The 25,232-nt window shown below is 40.5% G+C and overlaps 1 protein-coding gene across 1 annotated transcript in view; it reads left to right on the forward strand.

Moving 5' to 3' along the window:
• Positions 1-14,070, forward strand: part of ATG3 (autophagy related 3) — a 30,909-nt gene extending 16,839 nt beyond the window's left edge. Inside the window, exons 10-12 of the mRNA XM_067546108.1 lie at positions 1,021-1,148; positions 12,584-12,652; positions 13,804-14,070. Of these exons, the coding sequence (XP_067402209.1) occupies positions 1,021-1,148; positions 12,584-12,652; positions 13,804-13,885 (279 nt within the window). The 3' untranslated portion in view covers positions 13,886-14,070. The remainder of the gene's footprint in view (positions 1-1,020; positions 1,149-12,583; positions 12,653-13,803) is intronic.
• The last annotated feature ends 11,162 nt before the right edge of the window (positions 14,071-25,232 follow it).

The raw sequence follows: 25,232 nt of genomic DNA on the forward strand, positions 1-25,232 counted from the left end.
AGCAGTGAGAGGAAATTCTTTGCTACATTGTTTCAGTGGCCAATCATGAAAATTGATATTTTCTTAAGAGTTTATTCACAGTGCCACATGTGGATACATTATATCATGCTTTCCATCAGTGAAATGGAAACATTTGTATCACTGTATTAATATGCTAACTGACTCCGTTGTTGTTTATCTTACATTCTACAGACACCTGTAGAATCAAAATCAAAGGCAAGCAATATACAGGAGGTAGTAGGGGGAGCGTAAAAGGCAAACAGCATACAGTTCTAAAGTAATCCAGGATAAGCTGCGATGTATTTGTCACGTTCAAAATGAGAGCACAGTTCAGCTGGCTCCATGGGCCTGCAGCAATGGTGATCGGGGGAGTAAAAAACCAGCATGAAAATTCTTTTCCTGTATGTTTGGGGGTGGGTAAGAGGGTGGGGGAAGCAGCGCTGTATCCTGGGATGATGACACTCCTCACAACAGCCTCTCTGGCTAGTTGCACTGTGGGATAGCTTCCCACATTGCACTGCTTTCTAATTCAAATTAAGGCTGGCCAGTGTGGATGCAAGAAACCAGCACAAACACTGCAATGTGGACAGTCTGCAGCACTTTCTATAAATCACTTTCTGTAATTTGAATTAGTGCTGCAGTGTAGACATAGCCTCAGTCTAGAAATACCTAGATTTTTGGAACCACAGGTTCAGCTCACAGTTTTCCAATGTACTATAAATGAAGTACAATGCAGTATTATGTCTGCTCTGTGTGGATTCTATAGATCTATAGCATTTTTAGTAAGAGTAGAGATTTGCCCTGTCACTAAAATCCCCTTTTTCACCTGTTGTCCCTATGGTTGCTTGCCACTTTCGATTTCAGTACTACATGTTTAGTTTATAGAACTCTTTGAGGTCCGTTAGGCAGGGATAGCGCAGATACGTGTAAAAATGCTATTTTACTGTTATCAAACTTCCTGAATAGGAGGAAAAGATTCTGTTTGACACTTTTCCTACTACACATTTCTTTTCTTTTCAGCAACGGCAGCCTTTAACAGTAGATCACATGTATGAAGATATTAGTCAAGATCATGTCAAAAAAACAGTTACAATTGAAAATCATCCCCATCTTCCTCCACCGCCTATGTGTTCAGTTCATCCATGCAGGTATCTTCAGTCTTTTGATATTTCTTTACCGAACCCAGCTTATGGATATGTTTGTGAAATGGTCACTCTGTCTAATTAAAATTACCTTTTCTCCATCCCTTGGTGATCTCTCAAACAATGCATTCCCATTTCCTGGTCACTTGTCCACGGCTATCTGTCTACATGGGCTGTTAATTTTGGGGGGGGGGGAGGAGGAGGGAGAGGGAAGAGTCAGCAGTTGTTTGAGCCGCAATTCAGTGCCGAATGCACCTCTAAATGTTAAGAGAATTAGTTGGATTTTTCCTTTGTGCCTTTTTTGTAGTAGCGTCTCAACTGTCTTCTCCATGTCTCTCCTCTTCTACAAAGTCTTCTAAAACTCTGAATCCAACTACTCTAGTTGTGATCTTTTTGCTTCAAAAACATTTTATTCCACTCTAGCATGATCTTTTGTGAAGGTATTGTTTCCCAAAAATCTACTGTAATTTGAAAACTATTACAGGTTTACAATTGGATACGAGTCACACACACTTGCACTTTCACATCAACTCCAGAAGGTGGCAGACAGCTATGCTTTAACTTACAGGCAAAACTTTAGTTTCTTTACATGTATTTGTGCTGGGGTGCTGGCTTTGGAACCCAGTGCTGTTGGTTCTCTTGAGTTAGAATGATCTGCTGTTAAGTCTCCCAATTTTCCAACTACCAGCTATTGAACTACTTGCACAGGTTGTGGACTATTTACCCAGCAGGATCATGCTTTCAATTGATGTCCTGCCTTTTATTGAATTGTATGGTTGTCAGTGAAGGTACAAGATCCCATGACTTCTTGAAGGTGTCAGATATAATCACTTGCCTCTGAATTGATACTTGCATCAAATCTATGCGGAGAACATCTGTACCCCCCAACCTCCCCCATGGACCTACTTGGTTGAGCTCCCCATTGCAACTAAAGATGCATGTAACTCATAAATCAGGACACCTCGATGTAGGTTAGGGGAAACAGCAGTACATTGCAGGCTGGCTGGGAGGAAGAACAGATAGTCTTCCCTTCTCCTTACACTTCGTTAGCCCTAAGCATGGAACTGCAGAAGCCCCTATTTGGCCAGCAAGAAGTGACTGGGACTCGGAGTGGGGGTCTGGTAAGAATTGCCCATTTTTGGCAGCAATAAGGGTTCCCTGGAGGAAGCCCATGAAATGGAAGTGGCCAGAGGAAGCCTCTGGTTAGGGATGACAGCAACAGGGATGGGAGGTTCTTGGGAACAGCATAGGCATGTGGAAGAGTAAGGCAATTGGGAACCGAGGCCTGGTCTGCACTAAGAAATTAGGTTGGTATAACTGACACTCGGGGGTGTGAAAAATCCATACCCCCTGAGCGACACAGTTAAAATGATCTAACCTTTGGTGTAGGCAGCACTAGGGTGTCAGGAGAATTCTTCTCCTAACCTAGCTACTGCCTCTTGAGTAGCTGGATTACCTACACCAACAGAAGAACCCTTTCCATGGATGTAGGTAGTAGCTGCCCCTGCGCCACTGTAGTGCTTCAGTGAAGACGTGCTGCTGCAGCATAAAGTATAAACAAGCCCTGAGTCAGGGAGGAAAAGATGCAACTCCACCTCTAAATCAAGTCCTTGCTCCTAATCCGATAATACATAACTAACAAAGATTGGATCCCCTTTGTGCTACATGCTGTACAGAACAGCAGGCAGTCCTGACCCTGGAGAGCTTTCCATCTAAATGGACAAGATAAAGGATAGGGGAAAGGGATAGAACTCACAAGCAGAGTGAACGTTGTGATGGTGGCAAATGTCCTGGTTAGTCCTTAGTTCTTTGAGCTGCTGGTTAGATAGAAGGGGATAAACTAAACATAAGACTGGGTCATACCAGTGGTCCATCTAGCCCAGTATCCTGTCTTCAGACAGTAGCCATTGCCAATGCTTTAGAGGGAATCAACAGAACAGGGCAATTATGGAGTGATCCATCCCCCATCATCCAATCCCAGCTTCTAGCAGTTAAGTTTATAAGTACATTACAAGTAAGAAACCTTCCAAACACTGAACAGCAAAAGTTTTGTCTCTTACTAGTTGCTCTTCAAATTCTTTTTTGGCCTGCATAATTCTATTGTTTTACTTGACTTACCAGAGTTTATGCTGCTTTCTGTTTCCCTCAGTAGGACTTTTTGCCTCTTCCTGCCTGTTTTTGTTTTGTTTAGTTGTGGTGGCATTTTTTAGTTCTTGCTTTTTTTATTTCAGGTATACATTTAGTTTGAGCTGCTATTATGGTGGTTTTAAAATAGTTTCCATGCAGCTTGTAGGCATTTCATTCTTGTGACTGTTCGTCTTAGTTTCCATTTAACTAGCTTCATGTTTTTTGTGTAGTTCCCTTTTTTGAAGTTAAATGCTGCTTTGGTGGGTTTCTTTGGTATTTTCTCCCCTACAGGGATGTTTAAATTTAATGACTTTATGGCCACTCTTACCGAGCAGTTCAGCTATATTCACCTCTTGGATGAGATGCTGTGCTCCACTTGAGACTGAATCAGAATTGCCTCCCCCACTGTATGTTCCAGGACTGGCTGCTGCAACACCCAGTCATAAATGGGAAGATGGGATGGAGCAGGGGTGAAGCTGAGGTGAAGGGACTGGGAGGAAGGAGGTTAGAGCAAACAGCCAAATGTTTCTGCAGCTGCTCTGCCAGCTTCAGTTTCTGCCTGGCCTCTTGTGGTTTGTCCTCATCCACAGGTGAGGTGAGGAAGGATACTACATGGGTCCCATTCTGTCTCACTCCTCCCTCTCCCCCAGTGTAGAACCACAGGAAGTGGTGGTGACAGAGCCAGCATAACAGCTACAGAAGCAATTTAAGCAGGTACTGCTGCACTCAGGGAGGAAGGGATTAAAAAAAGTCAGCCCTGTCATTGCCAACCCTCCCCTCCCTGGACTTCCTAGATGCAGAACTGTAGCTGTTATGCTGGCTCTGTCACCACCACTTCCTGTGGTTCTTGCCTTATGTCTCACTAATCAAAGGTGGCTTCATTGCACTGAACAGATCTAAATTATTGACCTGGCCGGCTTTAGTCTGAGGCTGAGCACTGCTCAGCTTTCAGTTACACCCTCATACCACATAAGCAGTGAATGTGGTTGAGCAGCACACTCTCTCTCCCTCTGTGCAGCCACATGATCTGCAGCCTGTTGGTCCTTTCCGACAATCTTGTCAATATTGCTGCCACAAGACAGTACTGCAAGCATCAGAGAAACAAGAGTAGTTGGGTTATGCAATGGGTTAGCATGCTGACCTTTTTGCCTGTGGAGTCTCAAATTGAAATCTCATCCTAGGTCACTTTCTCTGATTTCAGCGTAGCCACTAGTGAATGGCTGTAGTATTCATATCTACCTCAAGAGAAGCTCAGAACTAAAACAGCAGAAGTGATGTAAATCATAGTGTATTGATGAAGTAGCACAAGGAAATTCATACTGCTCTTCTTATTACACTGATGGATAAATAATCCTGCATGTCTGAAACTTGACTTCTCTATAGAAACTAAAGTTAACGCTTTCCCCTTGCTGCTGGAGCCATCATAGCCATGAAGTTCATGTCACTTCTTCACCCTGCTGTAGATGAGAAGTTATTGATGCCACCAATCTGTGTCTGTCTTGGTTGCATCAGTCTCTAAATATAGCATCTCCTTCCAAGATTAAATTTGAGTGCAGTAATCCTATATGCGAGACCCAGAATAGATTTAAAATAGTCACTGCTACTGTTCTTTGACTTACAATTTGAGTTTTTGCCCAACATGGTGTTGCTGAGAGTTGCTTTGACGGCTGAAGTCAAACTGAAAAAAGTGATGCAACAAAGGGTCTATGCCAGGAGTCTTCTGACTTCACACACACATGTAATCCCACACTATGGTAGTGATTAGAGAGTGAGGATTACACACCTTAAAGTGTAACATTACCTTTACTCCTACTGGGCACACATGACCTCTGTGGTTCAGTTGCCTTATGACACTAACAGGGCCATTAGGATTTCAGACCTCTGTAGGGAAGGTACTACGCAAGCAGAGATCCACTGGCTATTGATACTGTAGTAGGATGCTATAACCATTGGCAAGTGGCTCCTAAATTGACCTCTTTTCATATAAAACTTTTACAAGTCGTCTTGATATGGAAATGACCTGCAATAGAGTAAGATCTGGTCTACACTAGAAAATTAGGTCTGTTTAACTGCATTGCTCAGAGGTATGAAAAAGCCACACCCTGGAGCAGCATAGTTAAACCGACCTAAACCTCCATGTAGACAGCACTAAATTGACAAAAAATTCTTCCATTGGCCTAACTATCACTTCTCAGGGAGATGGATTACCTACACTGATGGGAGACTCTCCGTGTCTACATGGAAGCACTATGGTAGCACAGCTACAGTGGTGCAGGTATAGCATTAAATGTAGACGTGCCTTAAATAGGAAAGGAGGTGATCTGAATGTTGGAGAGAAAACATGGGACTGATTCCATTAAGAATTTGTCTTACGCTGTGCCTGTGATAGCAATGAAAAGTTGTCTACCATTGTAACACTTGAATTCCCAAACAGCAGTTTCATCTGGGGCATGGACAGCATATTTAATCTAGCATGTCTTTGCTCACTTGAATTTTTTACTGAGGTGTTTGGTCTTCCTGCCCCCACCAACATGAATCTGCTGTCAGGGTAGCAACCGATGCAACCTCTTCTCCAGCTGAAATTTTCTCACTCAGCAGGGTTCTAGAGATGATGTTTTGGGGTCATTTCTCATGGGAGAATACCATCAGTAGATATTGTCACACCTTTTGCTCTCCACACCCTTCCCATCCCCTTATTCCCCCTGAAGAGTAAAGTGTCAGCATTCTTGTCAAGGAGCCTAGGCCTGCGCTCAAGAAGCTGTCTTTTGGTGCTGACAGTCTCCAACTGCTGTTTTTCCTGTTTTGGGGATAGTGTGTTGGAGGGAGAAAGCTGAGACTATAGTGAGATTGCTCCAATATTAATTGGTGCTTTGAGCTTCCCTGAGGCCAGTCACTCCTGGCTTCAGGCTAGAATGTGATACAGATAGCACAGGTCTTGGTAGTATATGTTCTGGCAATGGACAAGGGGGAGGTAACTATTGCTGAGTCTAGTAAGTTTTGACCATGCAAGTTTGCTCATGCACTCTGGAAGGCATATACAGGTTTTAATTAAATAGCATCTCTCTCCAAGAGCTAGAAGAGTGGGATCTGAGCAGTTGTTGCTTATCTAGTAGGCAGTTCTCTTCCATCTCACCTGGCACACACCTATATGTGTGAGGCACGTAGGGAGACAGGGAGTTGACCTGGGCTTCAGAACCAACAGAAAATCAAGCCAAATTGTAAATGGTGAATTCTCTAACTTGAAATCTTTAAACCATGGTATTAGGACTTCAGTAAATCAGCCAGAGGTTAGGGGTCTACTACAGGAGTGGGTGGGTCAGATACTGTGGCCTACAATGTGCAGGAGGTCAGACCAGATGACTTTGATGGTCCCGTCTATGAATTAGATGGTGTGGAACTACTTGGTTTTGGAGGCACTGGGGGAGAGATCTGCCCTATTAGGTGGGCAGTTACCCCTCAATCACTTAACTTTTGCAGTTAAAAGGGCCTGTTGGATTCCAAGCTGTTTCTAGATATTTCAGTTAAAGACAGTAGCCAAGAGTGCAGCTTTAATTTCTGCTTCACAAAAGTTCAAGTCTTTCCTTTGCTTATGCTTGTCATTGTCACTTCCTTGCCCACCCCATGAATTGTGCAATGTGGTGTGCTTGATTTGACAACAACTGGGAAAGTACAACTCAGAACTCTATGGCAACCTGCTCATTCAGCAGTTTTTCTTTCGTGGCATGTATGGTCTATATTCTGTTTCAAATGAGGAACTGAAAAAGGGATGCCATGGCAAGCTGTACATTAATCACTTGTTGAATCATCACTTAAAATATTCAGTTCAGATCAAGATTGTCACACAAGTTTGTTTTGGCAATTGATTTGGGTAAAAATGGACTTTACTGACTTCCTCTTAGAAGTAAGTAGTTAATCGGCCCAGCTCCTACTTCAATAAGTCTGTGGGTTAGCATTTATTATTGACCATGAACAAATCACTGGATCAAGGAAAGTGAGACTAACTCTGTAGCCTGTGGGTTGGTCAGGGCACACATCTAGGACATGGGAGACTCACTCTTTAAGTAAATAAATAAAGTTATTGGATCAGAGACTTGAACTTGGAACAGCATCAACAGGAGAAATTGAGAGAGCCCCTGGGGCATGGGATATTCTGGTAAGGGGCTAGGACATTCCTGCAGTGTGGGAGACCAAAATGCAAATTCCTTCTCCACATCAGGCAGAGATGGGAAATTGAACATCCTTAGTGAGTTTTAAGAAGTGGGGGCATCACCACCCCTGCCTAGACCTACTTTTTTTGTTTAAAAGTGCGAAAAATCAAAATCCTCAAGTCAGGTCAGACGCATTTCATTTTGACCTTCCTGAAACATTTTGATATTGGTTTGCTTGAAACTATTTGAACTTGACATGATTTCACAAATAATTTTTTGATCTGAAACTGCATATTTTTGGAATTAAAATATTCACCAAAACAATACTTGTCCAGCTGTAGTGATATTACACTGTCAACTAAAGGATTCACTTCTGTGCCATTCAGTGTCTATGGTATACTTCTGAAACCTTAGCAGTTTCACTCTATGGTTGACGACATGCAGATGTGTTGTGGGATTAGAGGAGTTGGGACCACCTAGTTTATCCAACTTTCGTGCTTTTCAAGGTGTCTGGGTGTTGGTCCGTTTGCATATCCAGGAAGCTGTAGATAATGCTGGTTTTGCTATTAGTTCTCATTCACTTTATTGTGTTTGAGCAAGTACAGAAATCTCCTACTTCATAACCAGGTTGCATACTAACATACTTTATTATGGGGCTCCTTGAATTGCCCCCCTCTATTATTAAAACATTCTTGTTGTTGAAGTTTGTCATGCTGAAAGCCCAACAGAGAATGAGTTTTGTTGGAACAGACTGTCCTCTTTATCCCATCCTGGAACACTTTTTTTTTTTTCTTTTGACCTAACCGTTTTTAGTGTACATGAATTACACAATGTACAAAGTGCAACTAAACCAACAGGCCAGCATTTTCAAACGTGAGTGCTCAAGTTAGTCATTTAACACAATATGCTCAAGACAGTCTGAAAGACTTTTTTCCTGTTAACTTTTGGCCTTGTACACAGATAAGAAGAGGACCTGGCAGTTGGTAGAACAAATTCTCCATGAGGAAGTGTCTAACTGAGGCTTTTGTGTTAGGAAGCTAATGTCATAGCTTATTTTGATGGCTATTCCACTTGTTGAGGCCTGTGGGACTGAAAAGCCAAGATATGGTTCTCACCAAATCACATTTGGTTGGAGTAGCAGTGTTTGGCTTTGTATGGATGAAAGTTCTTAGTCCTGTTGTAACTAGTTAATTGACTGCTATCATGGTGGTGGTATATGCAGATCATCATTTGCAAACATTTTGTTCTAGGACACAAATGTTTGTGTGGTCCAACCTAGACTATAGGATGGATCGAATGTATGTAGTGAAACAAGCATTGGTTGTGTGTCTAGATAGCTCAAGTTAACTGGCAAACATTTAACTCTAGTTATGAAAGGACTAAATTCTAAACTAAACAAAGCCTTCAAGACACTGCTAGGTAGTAGAGTACTTCAGACTGCTGTTTTCATATAGCTGTCTCACTTTCCTTTTCTCCTTGAAGTCTATATGGTGTGGTTTGATGCAGGTTAATGTCTAGCAAAGATACAATTTCCCACATGTTCCTCAAAACTGTCCTGTGAGTCCAGATACCCATCCTTTACCACATATCCAAAAATATCTCCCAGGGTTACTCTTTGTACATGTTTCACTTAAAAATTGTGAGGGACTCTTGAGCCTAGAAAGTCTGGCTTATTAGTCCTGCATTCTGTACTGGGTTATCTCTTCCTTTTCCACTTTGAAGGGAGGAGGCTTGCGGCAGATATTGAAGTTACAAGATCTTTGCTTCCCTTTAAAAATGCACTGCTCCAGTAAAACACTTCAGATCTTTTAAGTCTTAGTTTTGCTTTTACAAGCACCTGTGCAGATTTTTCTAAAGCTGTAGGGATGCAAGAGTGACACTGATATGGTGGCTCCTATGGGACTGCAAATTATTGAAATCTAACATAGGTCTTGCACTCTAAGGAATACAGTGGCAGCATTTTATGGATCGATTGTATAATGGAAAAATTGCAGTGCTAATAACTCTTTCCCAAGGTGCATCATTGTTCAGATGTCTTGAGGTGAAGTATGCAATGGCCACAGAATGAATTTTTTTACTCTCTTCTGGACAAGAATGGAATAGCGTAAACCTGGCTGAACAGACAGTCTCTCTGAATTCTATCAGCTTGACTGCTCCCAAAACATATATTAAAAAACCTGTTGGGGTGCCAAATTTTAGTCAATGCACTCTGTCTCCAGTAGTATTGCAGTGAGACTAATAGAATATTAATGGACTATGGCTGCCCATCAAGTGCATGTGAGGACAAACAGCACAGCTTATAAGAAGTATTGTCCTATTATTGCCCAACACCACTTGTTCTCTGACACATTCCGCTTCATAATATGTTTCAATAATGTGGCAATCACTTTTTTGCATTCTCAGAATCGTGCTAGCAGGGTGGGGTAGCTTTGAGCTAACAGACTTGTGCCAGAAAGCAAATGAATAGCCATCTACTTAAGCATTTATATAATGGTATCTGAGCCCTTTTGTTAAAGTCTGTAAGCTTCCCCTAAACTGTACTGAGTTTGAGATGACCATTTTTTTAAAATCCTGTTAATTCTCTGCGAACTTCCATTCATTTGTCTTCATATCCTCAGGATTCTTCACAAATTAAGGTTTGACTAGAGAAGCATAAAATGAAGGCATAGCTAAAGTGATCTTCATGTGAAGCGCCACCTTTGTCGTTCTTGCTGCTTCCTTCTCTCCCCTGCAGCCTTTTATGAGAACTGTTGTCTGTTCAGTCCTATCCCCTTCTCACTCTGTATCCCTTCTTGCTGCTGCTCCCTGCCCTATCATCTCTACAAATGTTATATTGGAAACATGTCAGATAGGCATCTTTACTTTGAGACTGTAACTGGTTGTGAAAAGTTCTCATGTATTGACAGGAGCAGCTTGTACACAGCTACATATGTAGTTTCTCCAGGCATGTGTAATGGATCATTATGTCAAAACATAGTGGTTTAAAGTGCTTCAAAAGAGGAGAAACATTTGTGATGTTTAGAATGTCAGTCAGTGAGTACATGCAGGCCCTTATTTTGAGATAAACAAAAGACAGTGGTGATAGCTTGAAGACACAAATAGTGATGGATAGTCGATTTACATGACTTGGCTTGCATGGCCGATGATGTAAATGAAATCTAAAAATCACTAGTTGCCAAAGTATTTCTTAGTATTTTTAGCATCTGATCTGGAAGCACAAGTCTGGGTCCAGGGAGGAATGATCAAGCCCTTCCTCTCTGAGGTAAATAAACTCTGTGAACTGCATACCGCTTTGACAATATCTTAAACTCGGGTCGGGGTCTACATGGACATTAAAGATCCCATAACTATTCTTAAAGGGGGTTGGGGTCTTACCCCAGTGTCCCTGTGTGTAAATGTTCCCTTTCTCCTCCCTGATGGTTGTACAACATATTCTAATTGCGCCTGTCTCTCTGCAGTCCATTTCAGTGGTGGGTGAAGGGCTTTCTTTGTAGTTTGCAAAGTACTTTGGGATCCCTCTGTATGAAAGATGCTAGATGAAAATACAAATATAAATCATTAGTGAACCTGATCTTAACCCCACTCTGGGCACAGTGCTCTGTGGTCAGATTTATGCTAACAGCTACTAAAATGACTTAATGGGAGAAGTCAATTTAAACTGCATTTATGGAGGGGCATAGTTGTGCGCAGCACATTTCATTAGGGTGTGCACCCAGGGGATTTACATTAGGGGGTGTCAAAGTCAATTTCACCGGCGGGCAACATTTGAATTACTGCGAAGAACGGGATTTCGGTGCCAGATCGTGGCGTCTTCCCATCCGCCGCACCATCGCGCAGGTCCTTTTTCGGTGGCAGCTCACTTTCTCTTGCCATCTGCCGACAAATCACGCGTGCCCTTTGCTCTTTCGGCGGCAGCTCTACTGGCCCACATCAACAGGGTTCGCGGGCTGGATACAAAAAGTTAGACTCCCCTGCATTAGGATGTGCCTGGGCACACCCGGCACACCCCGTGCGCACGCCTATGCAGGGGTTAAATGTAATTTAAACCCTGCTAAACCAAAATAAGATCTTCTTACTGGAGTTTTAGGTGTAACATAACTATTGTAAGAAACTGGAACTTTCTAACTCTGATATGGCAGGTAAGTAAAAGCAAAATCTGAGTTTTAAACTTGTTTTGAAAATGAAAATATCACTTAACTTTTGAAATGTATTCTGTTAGCATGATTCGATTTTAAAGTCTTGCGCATGATCTAGAATAAGAATCTCAGCCATAAATAACTACAGTAGAACCTCACTTATGAACACCAGAGTTATGAACTGACCAGTCAATCATCCACCTCATTTGGAACCAGAAGCACACAATCAGGCAGGAGCAGAGACAAAAAAAGCAAGTACAGTACAGTACTGTGTTAAATGTAAACTATTAAAAAAAAAAAAAAAAAAAAAAAAAAGCAGCATTTTGCATAGTAGTTTCAGAGCTGTATTAAGCCAATTTCATTTGTAAATGTTTGAAAGAACCATACAATTCTCTTCAGAGTTAGAAGAACCCCGTTCCAGAGGTGTTCGTCACTCTAAGGTTCTGCCAAGCTTGAAGATTGGCACTGCCAATACTAAACCGTTAAGAATGAGATTGAACAGTGTGGAGGGCATCTTATGGCTTGTGTGGCTTATAACTGGTCTGTGAAAGCAAAAAACTGTCATGCACTGATCTGCCTGCCCAACACCAAAAATTATTTTTAAAAACAATGTTTTAGCGATGGAAGCAACCTACCCCCAGATGAGTTAATTGCAGTTTACTCCACATTGCCACAACAATGTCCTTCCTCTCTGACACAGTGCAACCATTTCCATGGTGAAGCATGAAACTGCCAATAAGGGTAATTTTCTTCAAGGTGTTTTCTGATGGGTGCTATGTCTTCCTTTCTTTCACAAGCTTCACCAACAGCCATTAGTTGGCAAATTTTTTATCATGGTTTGGAGCTAGTTTTAGACCAGTAAACTAAAGGTTAAAAAATATTCCCTATTCAATATCATTTTCTGTAGCATGACTGGATGGCTTCTTAAGGCTATTAATCTGCACAAGTAACCTAATTTTATTGAGTTATGGAAGACACATCTGTCTTGGCATGATCTCTTCTAAGATATCTTCTCCTAATCTACTTTCAGGCACGCAGAAGTGATGAAGAAAATAATTGAAACAGTTGCAGAAGGTGGCGGAGAACTTGGAGTCCATATGTATCCTTTCCACTGAATGTAAGGCAACTTCTGAAGCGAATACCAGCTATTAAAGGTTTAATCCATCTTCTGTCCATTCCTAAAACGTTACTTTGCAGGTAATGTTGTGAAATTTACTGCTACTAAAGTCACTTTAGATCTGTAAGGCACACCAAGTTACCATTTTTTCTTATGTGCAGTGGTTGGGAAATAGTATGCATGTGGTAATCTCCCGTAGCACAGTGCATAAGTGATCTCCTGCTTGTTCATAAAACAAATGCAACTGACCAACATAACAGTGAAAAATTTTGTATGGTAGGTAGTCACTTTTTCACTCTTCTGTTAGTCAGTTGCATTTTACAAACAGGACTCTCTGATCTGAGATGAGGGGTTCTTAAGTGATGCTTGTAATAACAGTAGGTACAATAGTTGCACACAATTAGTATATTAATACAACATTTTCAGACAGAAATGTCACTTTCAAGGTGCCAGTGTCCCTTTAAATGAATCCATTCATTTCCCTTTCCTGTTCTAAACAAGAAGGGAAGAGAAGGCTGTGGTGCTGCTGAAAGCCCTGAACCAGCAACAGTTTTCATACCAGCCAGTCTTAGGCCTTGAATAAACAAAGTTGTACCACTATAGGTAACAGCTCATTAGGCTGATAAATAAGCTGATGGTATGGGGTTTTAACCCCATCACTAGGATCTGTCTTAATTCAGCTACAGTTTGAGATGGACACAAACTATAAGTCTGCTTCATACCAGCTAGCTGTAGATGGGACAGATTATGTGGTGTTACATGTCTAAAGCAAGTTATACTGGAATGTAACCTGTAGAAAGCAGTTTAATGTACACACAATGTATTTTATGCAAAACTGGTTTAGTGTTAGCAAGGTAACGTTTTTTAAAACAAGTGAATTTATTAAACTTGAAATAATACCCAAGCATTCAAGATCATTCAGATCATAACTGTTTTGAGAAGTGCCGTTCTTCATTGTATTAATATATTTTCTTGTCCCCTTTAGATTTTCTAAGCTGTACTTTTCCTATCCAATGAAATACTAATAAGATTCAGGCCACTTACAAAAGGCATGATTTCACCTAGTTTACTTGGATCTAAAGTAAGCATTTAATTACTAAATTACTCCATGTTTACCTTAACTAGATACTCAGGTACCTTCTCATTTTCTTGAAATTTGTACAAGCTGTCATTCCAACAATAGAATATGACTACACAAGACACTTTACAATGTAACTAGAAATTGCAAATGTCTGTGCTAATTATTGGTTCTGATTTTTTTAAAAAACCCATATATGTGACTTGTTTGTTCAGCATTGTACACAATTTTATCAAGTTTATGCATCAAAATAAAAAGTTCCACTACCAGCCTTACTTTTTAATAAAGATCTGTGTGTAAAATAAACCACTTTTCATTCCTATACTTGCAGTTCAGGTTTTTATTTTCACATAGTATTAACCTAGTTGTTCCTTAAGCACCTTTTTACTTATAGCTAGTAGCTCTTCCATATGAAAAGTTAAAACTTGCTTTCCAATATAAGCCTCAGTATGATTGTTTTGGCTTTATTAATAAAATACTCTTTATTTTTCAAGTAACTTCCATTTCAAATGTTTTTTGTGTAATCGCTGACTATCTCAGAACTGCATGGTGAAACTTGTGGGCGTGACGAGAGCAAGTGCCTTTCTGAGACGATGCAGGAGTAAATGTTAGTTATGTCTGTTTTTAACTTTGTACTGCACCACCAACAAAAATAGCCATCTTTGCTGTTTCTAGGACTAACTATGTGAAAAGTTACTGCATAGTACTGCTGGGTACTAGTTTTTGAGATGGTGGGCAAGGAATCCTTTTTGGGAGATGCATTGAATTAGAAATGGCAGTGTGTATTTTCTTTTGGCCTCTGGATTCTTGAATGTGCAAGAACACACTCAGTGACCTTGGCTTTCATTTTAAAAAGCTTTTTCCATGCTGATACTTCAAAATGTAAACTGACTCTTAATGTGGTTCTCTGTCCCCTAGTAGAGTTGGGCCAGTACTCCTTAAACTTGTAAATGAATTTGCTCTGGCTGTGCTTTGTTTTCCCTTTCTGTTCTTTCCATGGCTTCAGATACTTGCATGTTGCATTCCTAACTGTTCATGGAGAGTGATGTTCAAAGTTGCATGTGCATAGAGCTAGGGCCAACAACTGTTGAATTCGTCCATGAGTACTCATGTACTTATCCAAACATTGAAACAATGCCCTGTCCCTGTGAGACCCACAGCTGAGAGAATTGATTAAAGGCATCTGTTCCAGATCAAATCCTAGGTGGAAAACCTTAACTATGGCTTATGAACTTGAGGAAAATGTAGTTAGTAATGGATACCTCCTCGCAGGTAGAAGCTGAACTCTATCCTCTCCAACCATTTCCACTCTGAATTCTGTTGTTGCTCCTTTGGGTCTCTTCAGTCCTTCCTTCCACTTCACTCCCTTCAAATATTTGTCACGCAAGTCAAGAGTAATACCACCTGAAATTACTGTCAAAATCCCTCCCTCCCCTTCCACTTAAGCCATATCACCTCCCTCAGCCACTAGAGTCCCCCTAAGAGAGGTGTCACCTGAAGCATTTCTGAGAAGATTTCAGGAAAGAGCCTGCTGCCATGTTTGGAAAGAAAAGGAAAAAGCTGTCAGCATGCAGCAGTATCCTCATCTTAGTAGAGGGGTCCTCTAAAGGTAACTAGTTGCTGATGCTATTTTTCTGCAGTGGCAGTCTTTAAATGCCTTCCCCTGCAGTGAAGATGATGGTATAATCTTCAGTAGCCTGCAATGGGGAGTTAAGTAGCCACACAATCTTGACTTACATCTTCACTCGGGTACACAGGAGCCTGACAACAATGATCCCATTCTTCTGGGCCTGGATGTAAGTGGCAGAATCTACACTACCGGCAAGAGCCAGGCAACAGAGTTTTTATAGGTATAGAGGAGGTGTTTGATGCCAGCAGAAAACTTGAGAAACCATGTTGAAGTTAATGACGTCCATCAACACACTTGTTTTGTTGCTCTTTGTAGAAGGCTAGAGTCCATTAGGATACATGTATGGAAGAGATGGGAAACTGAGCTACTGCCATCAGCAAATCCCAAAACGGCCACCTCAATTTTAGCTTTCCATGCTCCTATGAGAATCATCTCTCTGGATCTCCTAAATGATGCAGCACTTCCTTCCTACCACCATCTGAGTGTCTATGGTTCATCAGAAGCTCCCATCAGTATACCTGCCTTTCCTAAGTTATCTGCCTCCTGGTCCATAGAATGTCTTGATTTCCACCCTCATACTAGTTTTGCCTCCCTGCATGTGTTTTAAATTCCATAGGAGCTGCTGAGGAGTGTAATAGCATCTGCATTGGGCCCCCTGAGACATGCCCATCTGAAAACTTCTGTAAATGGTTTGAGGGAGACCAGTGGTGAAATACTGATTATGCTGAAGACTCTGACACCTCCCATTGACAGCATTTCACCGGATTCAAGAGCGAAGTAGGGAAGCTGTCTCACTGGAATGCTTAAGACCATATAGAGCTCCTGCAGTTGATGGCACACTAGCTTTTAATGTATGTCAAATGTAAAGGGGAAAAAGCCACACACACAGGATTCCCAGATAAAAATTTTCATTAGTCAGAGGCAAAGAGTAAGAGTACAAACCACTAACTCAACTGTTACACATATTCTTTGGAAGTGAGGAAATTCAACAGTGAATGCAAATATAAAACCCAGACAGTTGGAAGTATCAGAATACAGGGTTGAAATTAGGAGTGTGCTTTAAATTTGTCCTTATAATGCTACCTTGAGAGAGACTTTTTTTTAAAAGTCTAAGTTATCTGTCCACAATAAGCAATTAATCCAATCAATGATTGTAGAAACTAAACTCCTTGCTCTGCCATACAGCCTTACACCATCCGAAGGAAAAGATCTAATAAATGTCTCATTAGACCAGTAGCATACTATTGGTAATCATTCCCTGCTATATCCACATTTCATCTGCCAGTAATTATATAAGTAAAATTCAACACACACACACACACAATCATCTTGTGAATACAAGACCCCTGGACTTGGCTTGTGAATTTGAATGAAAAGAACAAAAGTTTGTTTGTTTACAAAACATTATACTTAGTTTGTATGTCTGAAACCAGTTGCAAAACTAGAGTGCATTTTTTTTATAATGAGCCCACAGCTTACAAAAGGCTGTATCTCAGTACAAGTTGCCTTAATTGCAAGCTGCTTTAGTTGTCTTTCATCCTGTTGGATGATTTTGACATTGTGGACATTGATCATTGTACTGTTTTCTGTCTTCTCCATGGCTACTACCTTTTTCATCATAGATAGAGAACAGCTAGTTGAGAGTCTGCTTGTAGACTGGCCTGGCATGTGAGTGTGAGGGCACCGGCTACTTGCTCAGAAATTGACCATTGTGCTGTTCTATGAATTCTCTTCTCATTTTATACAGATTTTGAGCACAAAAATGCTTTTGGGCCTAATACTACGCCACTGTACGTTGTGGACTGCTTTATAGTAGGACAAAGGAAGTGTGAAATGCTACTATTCTAATTTGTTAGTACTTTGCACCAGTGTAAATGACTGCAAAGGGTGCAGGGCAATGGAGAACCAGGCCCACTTGTGTGGCAAATTGTGCTGCCTTCTTTCCTTGTCCAATTGTGCAGAAGTGTATTCTAAAATAATACATATTTGTCATCAGTAGACCTCCTCTAGAATGTGCCTGGGCATCAGGATCATCCTGACTTTACAGATGGGGAGACTGAGGCACCACAAGGGGTTGTGACTTGCCTAAGGTCACCCAGCAGGCTAGTGGCAGAGCAGGGACCTATATCACCTGAATTTCACATCAGTGCTCTACCCACAGGGCCACCTTATTATCAATATCAAATGGGTATGTCACCCACAAACCCTGTTCTAAGAAAAAGTATTTTTCCAAAAAGGAGCTTGATCCCTTACGGATTGTCTGCCATCAACTACCTGTGCCTGCCCTTGGGATTTTTAACATGCTATTTTCTACTTCCACAAGGAGCCATTTCATGGGTTCCCAGAGAAAGACCTTGCAGACCTTTTGTTTTCAATGCCTTTATGCAGAAATAGTTATACCCATCTGATTGTTTTACCATTCCCAGTTTTAAAATGCATCCAGTGGACCTGGTGTGTTTGTGTGTGTGTCTGTCTTATCTATGTTCAGAATTTGGTATTTGCTACAGCTAAATAATTAACTCTTTTTTTTGTTTGCTCAGAAAAGTTCTCTTTCTGCTCTGTAGGGGACATGTTTGCTGGATACATGTTCTAAATTGTTTGGTTTTTTTGTCTCAAGGCAGCATCAAAAAGTAGTTTAACTATCCTACAGGTCTTTCTCTTCCAACCTTGCTCCACCTTATGTGGTGGTGAAGTGTAGTTAGTGTATACTGCATCTCTAACAGATGATCTCCTGCATGCTTCTGGACCCACAATCTCTTGAGAGATTTTTTTTTTTTTTGCTGGGATTACCATTAGATGATTCTCAGGTTTGTGCTATAAGAAGGATTTGAATATATGACCCTGATCTCTGAAAGACCAGGGAACTGTGAGTAAATAAGAACATGTTTATTATGTGTAACAGATCATCCAACAACCTCTTTCATAAGTAAGACAACAGGGATCTGTTTCTATTCTTCTTTTAAAGTGACATTTTATTTTTGATTTCTGTACTATTAATATTTATATGTCCATAACTCCTAGTGTTCCCAGTTAGGAGTGGGGCGTCATTAAACTAGGTGCTGTGCAAATTTGATGACCTTTAGTTACACAGGCGGTCAGGCTAGATATGATCCCATCTGGCCTTGCAATCTGTGAAACACACATGACAGCATACATGGTCCTTTCAGTTTAGAATTTTTCTAAAAAGGTTTTGGTTTGTCATTTTAATATGTAAATTTACATTTTTCTCATTAGAGTGTAAAATATCTGAGTTGAAATGTTGGCATAAGCACTCTGAGAGGGACACTGTCGAGTACTAAACCAAAAAGGTGCTTTATGTTTAAAGAACAGTATGGATATATATCTTCATTATTTTTTCACTAATTCAGTTAACTTCTTTAGGCATTTAAACATTTCCCTGTAGGCCTTGTCTACACTAGCACTTATGCCAGCAAAACTTTTTGTCATGTGGGGGGTGTGAAAAAAACACTGCCCCTCCCACCCCTCCCCCCACCCCTTGAGTGACAGAAGTTTTACTGACATAAGAGCTTGTGGGGACAGCGCTATGTTGGCAGGAAATGATCTCCTGCTGACACGGCTAGCTCCATTTGTTTAGGTGGTCTTATTATGTCTGCAGGAGAGCTCTTTCCTGCCGATATAACGTGGCTGTACAAGCACTATTACAGCGGCACACCTGTATCTCTAAGTTCTAAGGGTAGACTAACCCTTAGTATTGGAAACACAAACCTAATAGCGTTATGCTAGAACAAAAGAACAAGAAGAGGAAACTTACTAGACTCAGAACGTGAATCTGATGAGCTTCGTTTCACTGCTCAAGATGAGACATGCTGCATGTAAACAAACACCATAAGTGGGGAAAAGATTTTTCTCTTTCAAAATCTTAATCTTGTTGATCTTAAATGACAGTAGCACGGGTAGGGATACTTTTTAAAAACACATTCGTACACATGCAAAATGTGAAACCTTCATAGAGAACTTTAGTTAAGGATATTTAAAAATCTTCAACATGCAGGCTTTCTACTAGCCCCCATCCCTGTTATGTCTGAGCCCTTTACAGCCCTGAATAGAGATATATCTTTACAGGGTCCCTATGAGATGTCAGTGTCAGTAATTGGGCTAGCTGCACCACTGTCCCTTCTCAGGGTTCCACAGAGTTCATCACCACAAGTGTCAGGCCTCAGCCCTTTGTCCTTCTGGGGTGAAATTCTTCAGTTGGCTCACTCTCAGATTAGGACCTGGGTTACAACCCCAAGGTACCACCCAGGACTAATTCGGCAGATCTAACTGTGTTTGGCACCCTTCAGATTGTTTTATGTGGGGTGAGAGCCTGTGACAGTTTAAGTTTGCAGTGTTACATAAACAGCTTCTTTAAAACAAAGCATCGTTTATTCTTTCACCCAAGGGTACAAAGCACACAGCCAGGATAAAAACCAAACAAAAACAGCATCTTGGATGTGTATTTCCTTACATGAACTTGGCCTCTCTAGCCAGAGCTCAAATAAATTTGGCTTATTCCATGTCTCAGAATTGGGAAGAACAGCATATGCTGCTTGCAGCATGCTCCTGCCATGTCATAAGGAGTCTTCTAGCCTCTCTGCTTTTTCATTGACATATTGAGTAGCCTCGCCTGGCTCACCTAACCCCAGTCCCATTTCTATGGTCTCCTGAGGTTTTGTGTCTCCTTTGATCCCACTCTTAGCCTTGGGAAGTATAAACCATTCTGGCATGGATGGAGCTACACAGGTGGATTCTTCTCCCAATGATGTCCCAACCATTTTTCTTAGCTGCTTTAAAGGTGTGTATCAGAGGCTGACTCATCTTTGTCATTGTTTTACCTTTCTTGCTCAGTTCTTTAACTTTTTTATAGCCTCTTCTGATTTAACTATTCATTCAGGCATGCAGCAACACAACATTTAATAGGAAACGTGAGGCACATTCTTGAACAATATTAATTATTTTCCTCATTCATCACATTCAATGTCATTATCATCCATATTTTACAGATGGGAGAAATGGAAGAAACGAGAGGTTAAGTGATTTGGTCTCAGAAAATCTGTGGGAGAGCCAGAATAGGTTCCAGCTCTTCTGAATCCTCATCCAATGCCTTACCCACAAGGCCCTCCTTCCCTTCTGCTTGGTGTGTGTGTTATAACAAATATACAATATATATACAGGACTTTATAATGGAGTCTGCACTTTGTGTTGCCTAAGTTTGCATAAGTAGTTGAGTTGGTAGGAGGGATTTGAATGGTGTTTAAAGGAATACTGGCAAAAAGTGAGAGTGATTGTAACACAGTGGGGTCTCTTTAATGTGCTTTAACCATGTCTAGGAAAAGGTAGTCCTAAGCCCTCTCTAGGGGGAAAGTAAGACTGTGATGGAGAAACCAACAAATGCACACAATAGCTACACGAAGCTTTCTCTTAGATGTGATTGTGTGTGAGCCCTACGCTGAGGTATTGGTGCAGCTAGTGATTGACGTTTTGTGCAAAATATCAGTGACCCATTTTCCACATCCAGGGCAGAAGATTCTTTCCTGTCCTTCCCATCCTACATGTCAATGGTGTGGGATGTAGGGCTGCTGCTATTTAAAGTTAGTCCCATGAGACAAGGTCATGACATTGCATTAGTGCCTTGCAACAACGCTTCTGATGCTCTGTTAACAAAGTGACAGAGGCCTTCCAGGCAAGGGTTGTACCTCACCACTAGGAGCCAGACCCATCTCTACTTGCTTCCTGTTCCTGGGAGGCAGGTGGCATTCTCTCCAAAATGGAGGTGGTGCCATGATACTTGCAAGGGGGCATGCTAAACCACTAGAACACAAGCCAATCTGATACACACACAGACAAACGGCACATTGTTTGTTTTTTATTTCAGATCACTCCTTTTTAAACTGTTCTGGTGAACAGGTTTAGAATCAGGGAAAGATACTGGAGTGAGACAGGTGGATGGCGTACTATTTTCCTGGAGAGAAGACAGGAGATGTAACTCTAAGATTGGATAGGTTCTGAAGTCGGCAGGCAAAGATCCACTGGTCATGGTGCATATCAGCATTAGCGACACTGCTTCACGTGATACATCACAGATTATAGAGGGCATCAGGGAACTTGGCAGCGTGCTGAGGGAGAGGAATGTCCAAGTGATCTACTTGAAGTCTTTCCTGTCACATGAGCAAAGGAAGGCAGAAGACTCTGGACATGAACTGCTTGGTAGGTAAATTAATGGAGGGCTTTAGTTTGTGGAAGATATGAGCACTCAAAACAAAATTGAGATGTTGAGAGAAAAAAAGTAATCAAGGAATCCAGGGACATGAAGAGAAGAAATTCTGTAATTGCCTATGCATCAATGCTTAGGAGCCTGAGTAATAAACAAGAGAAATTGGAGTTGCTCATTTATGAGCAAAACATTTGATCTGGTGGGTATTACTTAAGACTGGTGGGATGATTCACACTATTAGAATGTTAAAATCAAAGGTTATAATCTATGTAGGCAGGAGGGAGTCGGCACAAGGGGAGAGAGAGTGGCATTCTAGGTCAAGAATGGCATTCCTTGTTTGAGTCTCTGATAATTTTGAAAGCAAAGGATGCTGAATGCCTTTAGATCAATGTCCTAACAGACAAAGCTCAAGATGGGGTATTAAGTGGTGTCTGCTACAAACCATCAAATCACACTAGGAAACAGGATGACCAGCTCTTTAAGCACCTATCAATAATATGAAGGGAAAAAAAGCTGTGCATTCATGGGGGGACTTCAGCTTGAGTGTCATACGCTGGAGGTCTCATGCTGTCACTATTAAAATGTCCTGGAATTTCTAAAAATTACAGATGACAATTTCCTAACTCAAAAAGTGTAGCATCCCACATTATATTAGACTTCATTTTGACCTATAGAGAGGAATTGATCATAGAACTAAAATTAGTGTTTGCTTAGGTGCAAGTGATCGTGTCTTGATTACATTTCCTGTGGGTAAACAGAATAAAGTTCAAACCAGTAATATGTATACTTGGTGTTTTAAAAGGGCCAATTTCACAAAGCTGAAAACAATTAAGAACCAAACGAGCTGGAGGAAAGGATTTAAACAGAAAAATGTGAATGATAATTGGGAACCATTTAAGTATATTTTACTAAATGCCCAAAAGGCCACAATTGAGAGAGAAGGCTACGCTGGTTAAAAAACAGCCTGATTATGAAAGGAGAAGTAAAAGCAGCTGTAAAATGATATATCTAAAACAAATGGAAAAAAGGGCAAGTTGATAGCAATTAATATACATTACAAGTTAGCAATGGTAGAAAATTGATAAAGGAAGCAAAGGACGTGAGGTAAAATCTGTGGCTAGCAGAAATAAGAAGTAATTTTTAAGTACATTAGGAACAAAAGGAATGCCACAATGGTATTGGTCCATTACTAGAAGAAATAATAGAATTGTCAATAATAATGCAGAAAAGGTAGAAGTGTTTCAATAAATAGTTCTGTTTTCATATTTGGAAAAAAGCAAGATGGTATTTTTATATCCTGTGATTATGATGAAATACTTTCCTCTCTAACAGTCACTAAAGAAGATTTTAAACAGCTACTAAAGTTAGATATTTTTAAATCAGCAGATCTGGATAATTTTCATCCAAGAATCTTAAAAGAGCTGGCTGGGGAGCTCTCTGGACCACTAATATTGTCTATGAATAAGTCTTGGAAGCCTGGGAAGTTCCAGAAGAGTGGAAGAAAATTAATGTTAGGTCAGTATTTAAAAAGCATAAATGGGATGTCCAGGTAATTATAGGCCTGTGAGCCTGACATCAATCGCAAGCAAAGTAATAGAACAGCTGATGTGGGACTTGATTAAAGAATTAATGAAGGATAGTATAATTAGTGCCAATCAACATGGGTTTATTGAAAATAGATCTTGTCAAACTAACTGTATCCTTTTTGGAGTAGATGACAAGTTTAGTTGATAAAAGTACAGTAGAACCTCAGTTATGACCATCTCGGGAATGGAGGTTGTTTGTAACTCTGAAGTGTTCATAACTCTGAACAAAACATTATGGTTTACAACAGAACACTGACTTAATACAGCTTTGAAACTTCACTATGCAGAAGAAAAATACTGCTTTCCCTTTATTTTTTTAGTAATTTATGTTTAACGCAATACTGTACTGTGTTTGCTCTTTTTGGTCTCTCCTGCTGCCTGATTGTGTACTTCTGGTTCCAAATGACGTATGTGGTTGACTGGTCAGTTTATAATTCTCATGTTCATAACTCTGAGGTTCTACTGTAGTAATGTCAGTGTAATATTCTTTAGACTTCTGTAAGGCACTTGACTTTAAACCTCATGGTATTTTGATTTGTTAAGAAACTAGAATGATACAAAATTAACATGGCACACATTAAATGGGTACAACTTTGCTAACTGATAAGTCTCAAAATGAAATTGTGAATGAGGAATCCTCATCCAGCTGGTGTGTTTCTGGTGGGGTCACAAAACGATTGGTTTTTCTTTGAATGCTCTTTAACATTTTTGTCAATGACCTAGAAGAACCTAGGTGGGAAATAAAAATTTGATAATAGAGTCTCTTCAGTCTAACAGACAAAGGTATAACAAGTTCTACAAGTACCTACACAGAGAAGAGATTTCTGAACGTAGACAGCTCTTTCATCTAACCAAAAAAGGCACTACAAAATCCAATGGCTGGAATTTGAAGCTAGACAATTTCAGACTGAAAAAATAAGGTACACATTTTAAGTGAAGGTAACTAACCACAGGAACAGCTTACTTGGGATGTGGTGGATTCTCTGTCACTGGAAATCTTTAAAACATGATTGCATGTTTTTCTAAAGGATGTGTTCTCATTCAGTCACAGCCATTAGACTTAAAGCAGGAGTTAATTCAGAGAAGTCCTTCCACCTGTGTTTTACAGTTGGTTAGACTAGATAATCTCAATGGTTCCTTCTGGTTTTAAAATCTATGCATCTGAGAGAGCCAGAACATAGAACAGTGACCTCATCGACAAGTTTCCCCTCCAGTGCTCTGTAAATGTATCCCAAAGCTGCAGTTGGTTAAGTCCAAAATTAATTTAGGGAAATTGCCAACTTGGTTTTGGTTCAAACTGTTTGAAATTGAACCAAGTTTTGTTGGGTTTTTTTTACTTTTTGTGATGTTTTTTGTTGTTGAATTTTTAGCAAAGACTCTCTCAAAAAGATTACTGAAACTTTCCATTTACCGAAAACCTAAATCAACTATTTTTCTTTTACCAAAACACCTGCCATTGGGAGGGAGGAAAAAAAGTCAATCACCATTTTGATATTTCTGATTTTTGAAATCTATGCCTTTTTGGATACTTTGTTTTTTATTTTTAAAAAAATTCAACCAAATGTCAACAAATTTTCACATAAGAAAATAGTTTTAGGGATTTTTATTTTTTTTTTTAAATAGGAAAATGTTCAAAAAATTTCAACCAGCTCTACTAAAATCTGAGCTAAAGGGACTCTCACTCTGGACAAAAGAGGAGTCCAGTCTCTCTGCCTTCTTCAGGTTTGGCATATTTCCTGCTAATAAGGGGATCATTCAGTGTCAATTATCTGATTATGTGGATGCTTATCTACCAGGAGGCAGATTCATACAGGCCATCATAGAGCTGTCCTGAGGTAGCAGCTTTCAGTGACTACTAACCTGGACTGGATTTGAACTGGTACAAGGCTCTGGAGCCTGTTGTCACTCCCCAGGTCCTGAACTATTTCCATGTTTTCTATCACCCAGCATGCCAGGTTTGCAGGATCTTTCCCTCTCAAAATGGGAATGATCCCTGAAATCCTAGGAAATGTGGCATCCTTAGCGAGGTCCCTGTCCCCAGTGCCAGCTGTGCT

Source organism: Emydura macquarii, unplaced genomic scaffold (assembly GCF_026122565.2).
Source record: "Emydura macquarii macquarii isolate MOO-44397 ecotype Brisbane River unplaced genomic scaffold, CSIRO-AGI_Emac_v2 contig_1119, whole genome shotgun sequence".
In the NCBI taxonomy this organism is placed as follows: Eukaryota; Metazoa; Chordata; order Testudines; family Chelidae; genus Emydura; species Emydura macquarii.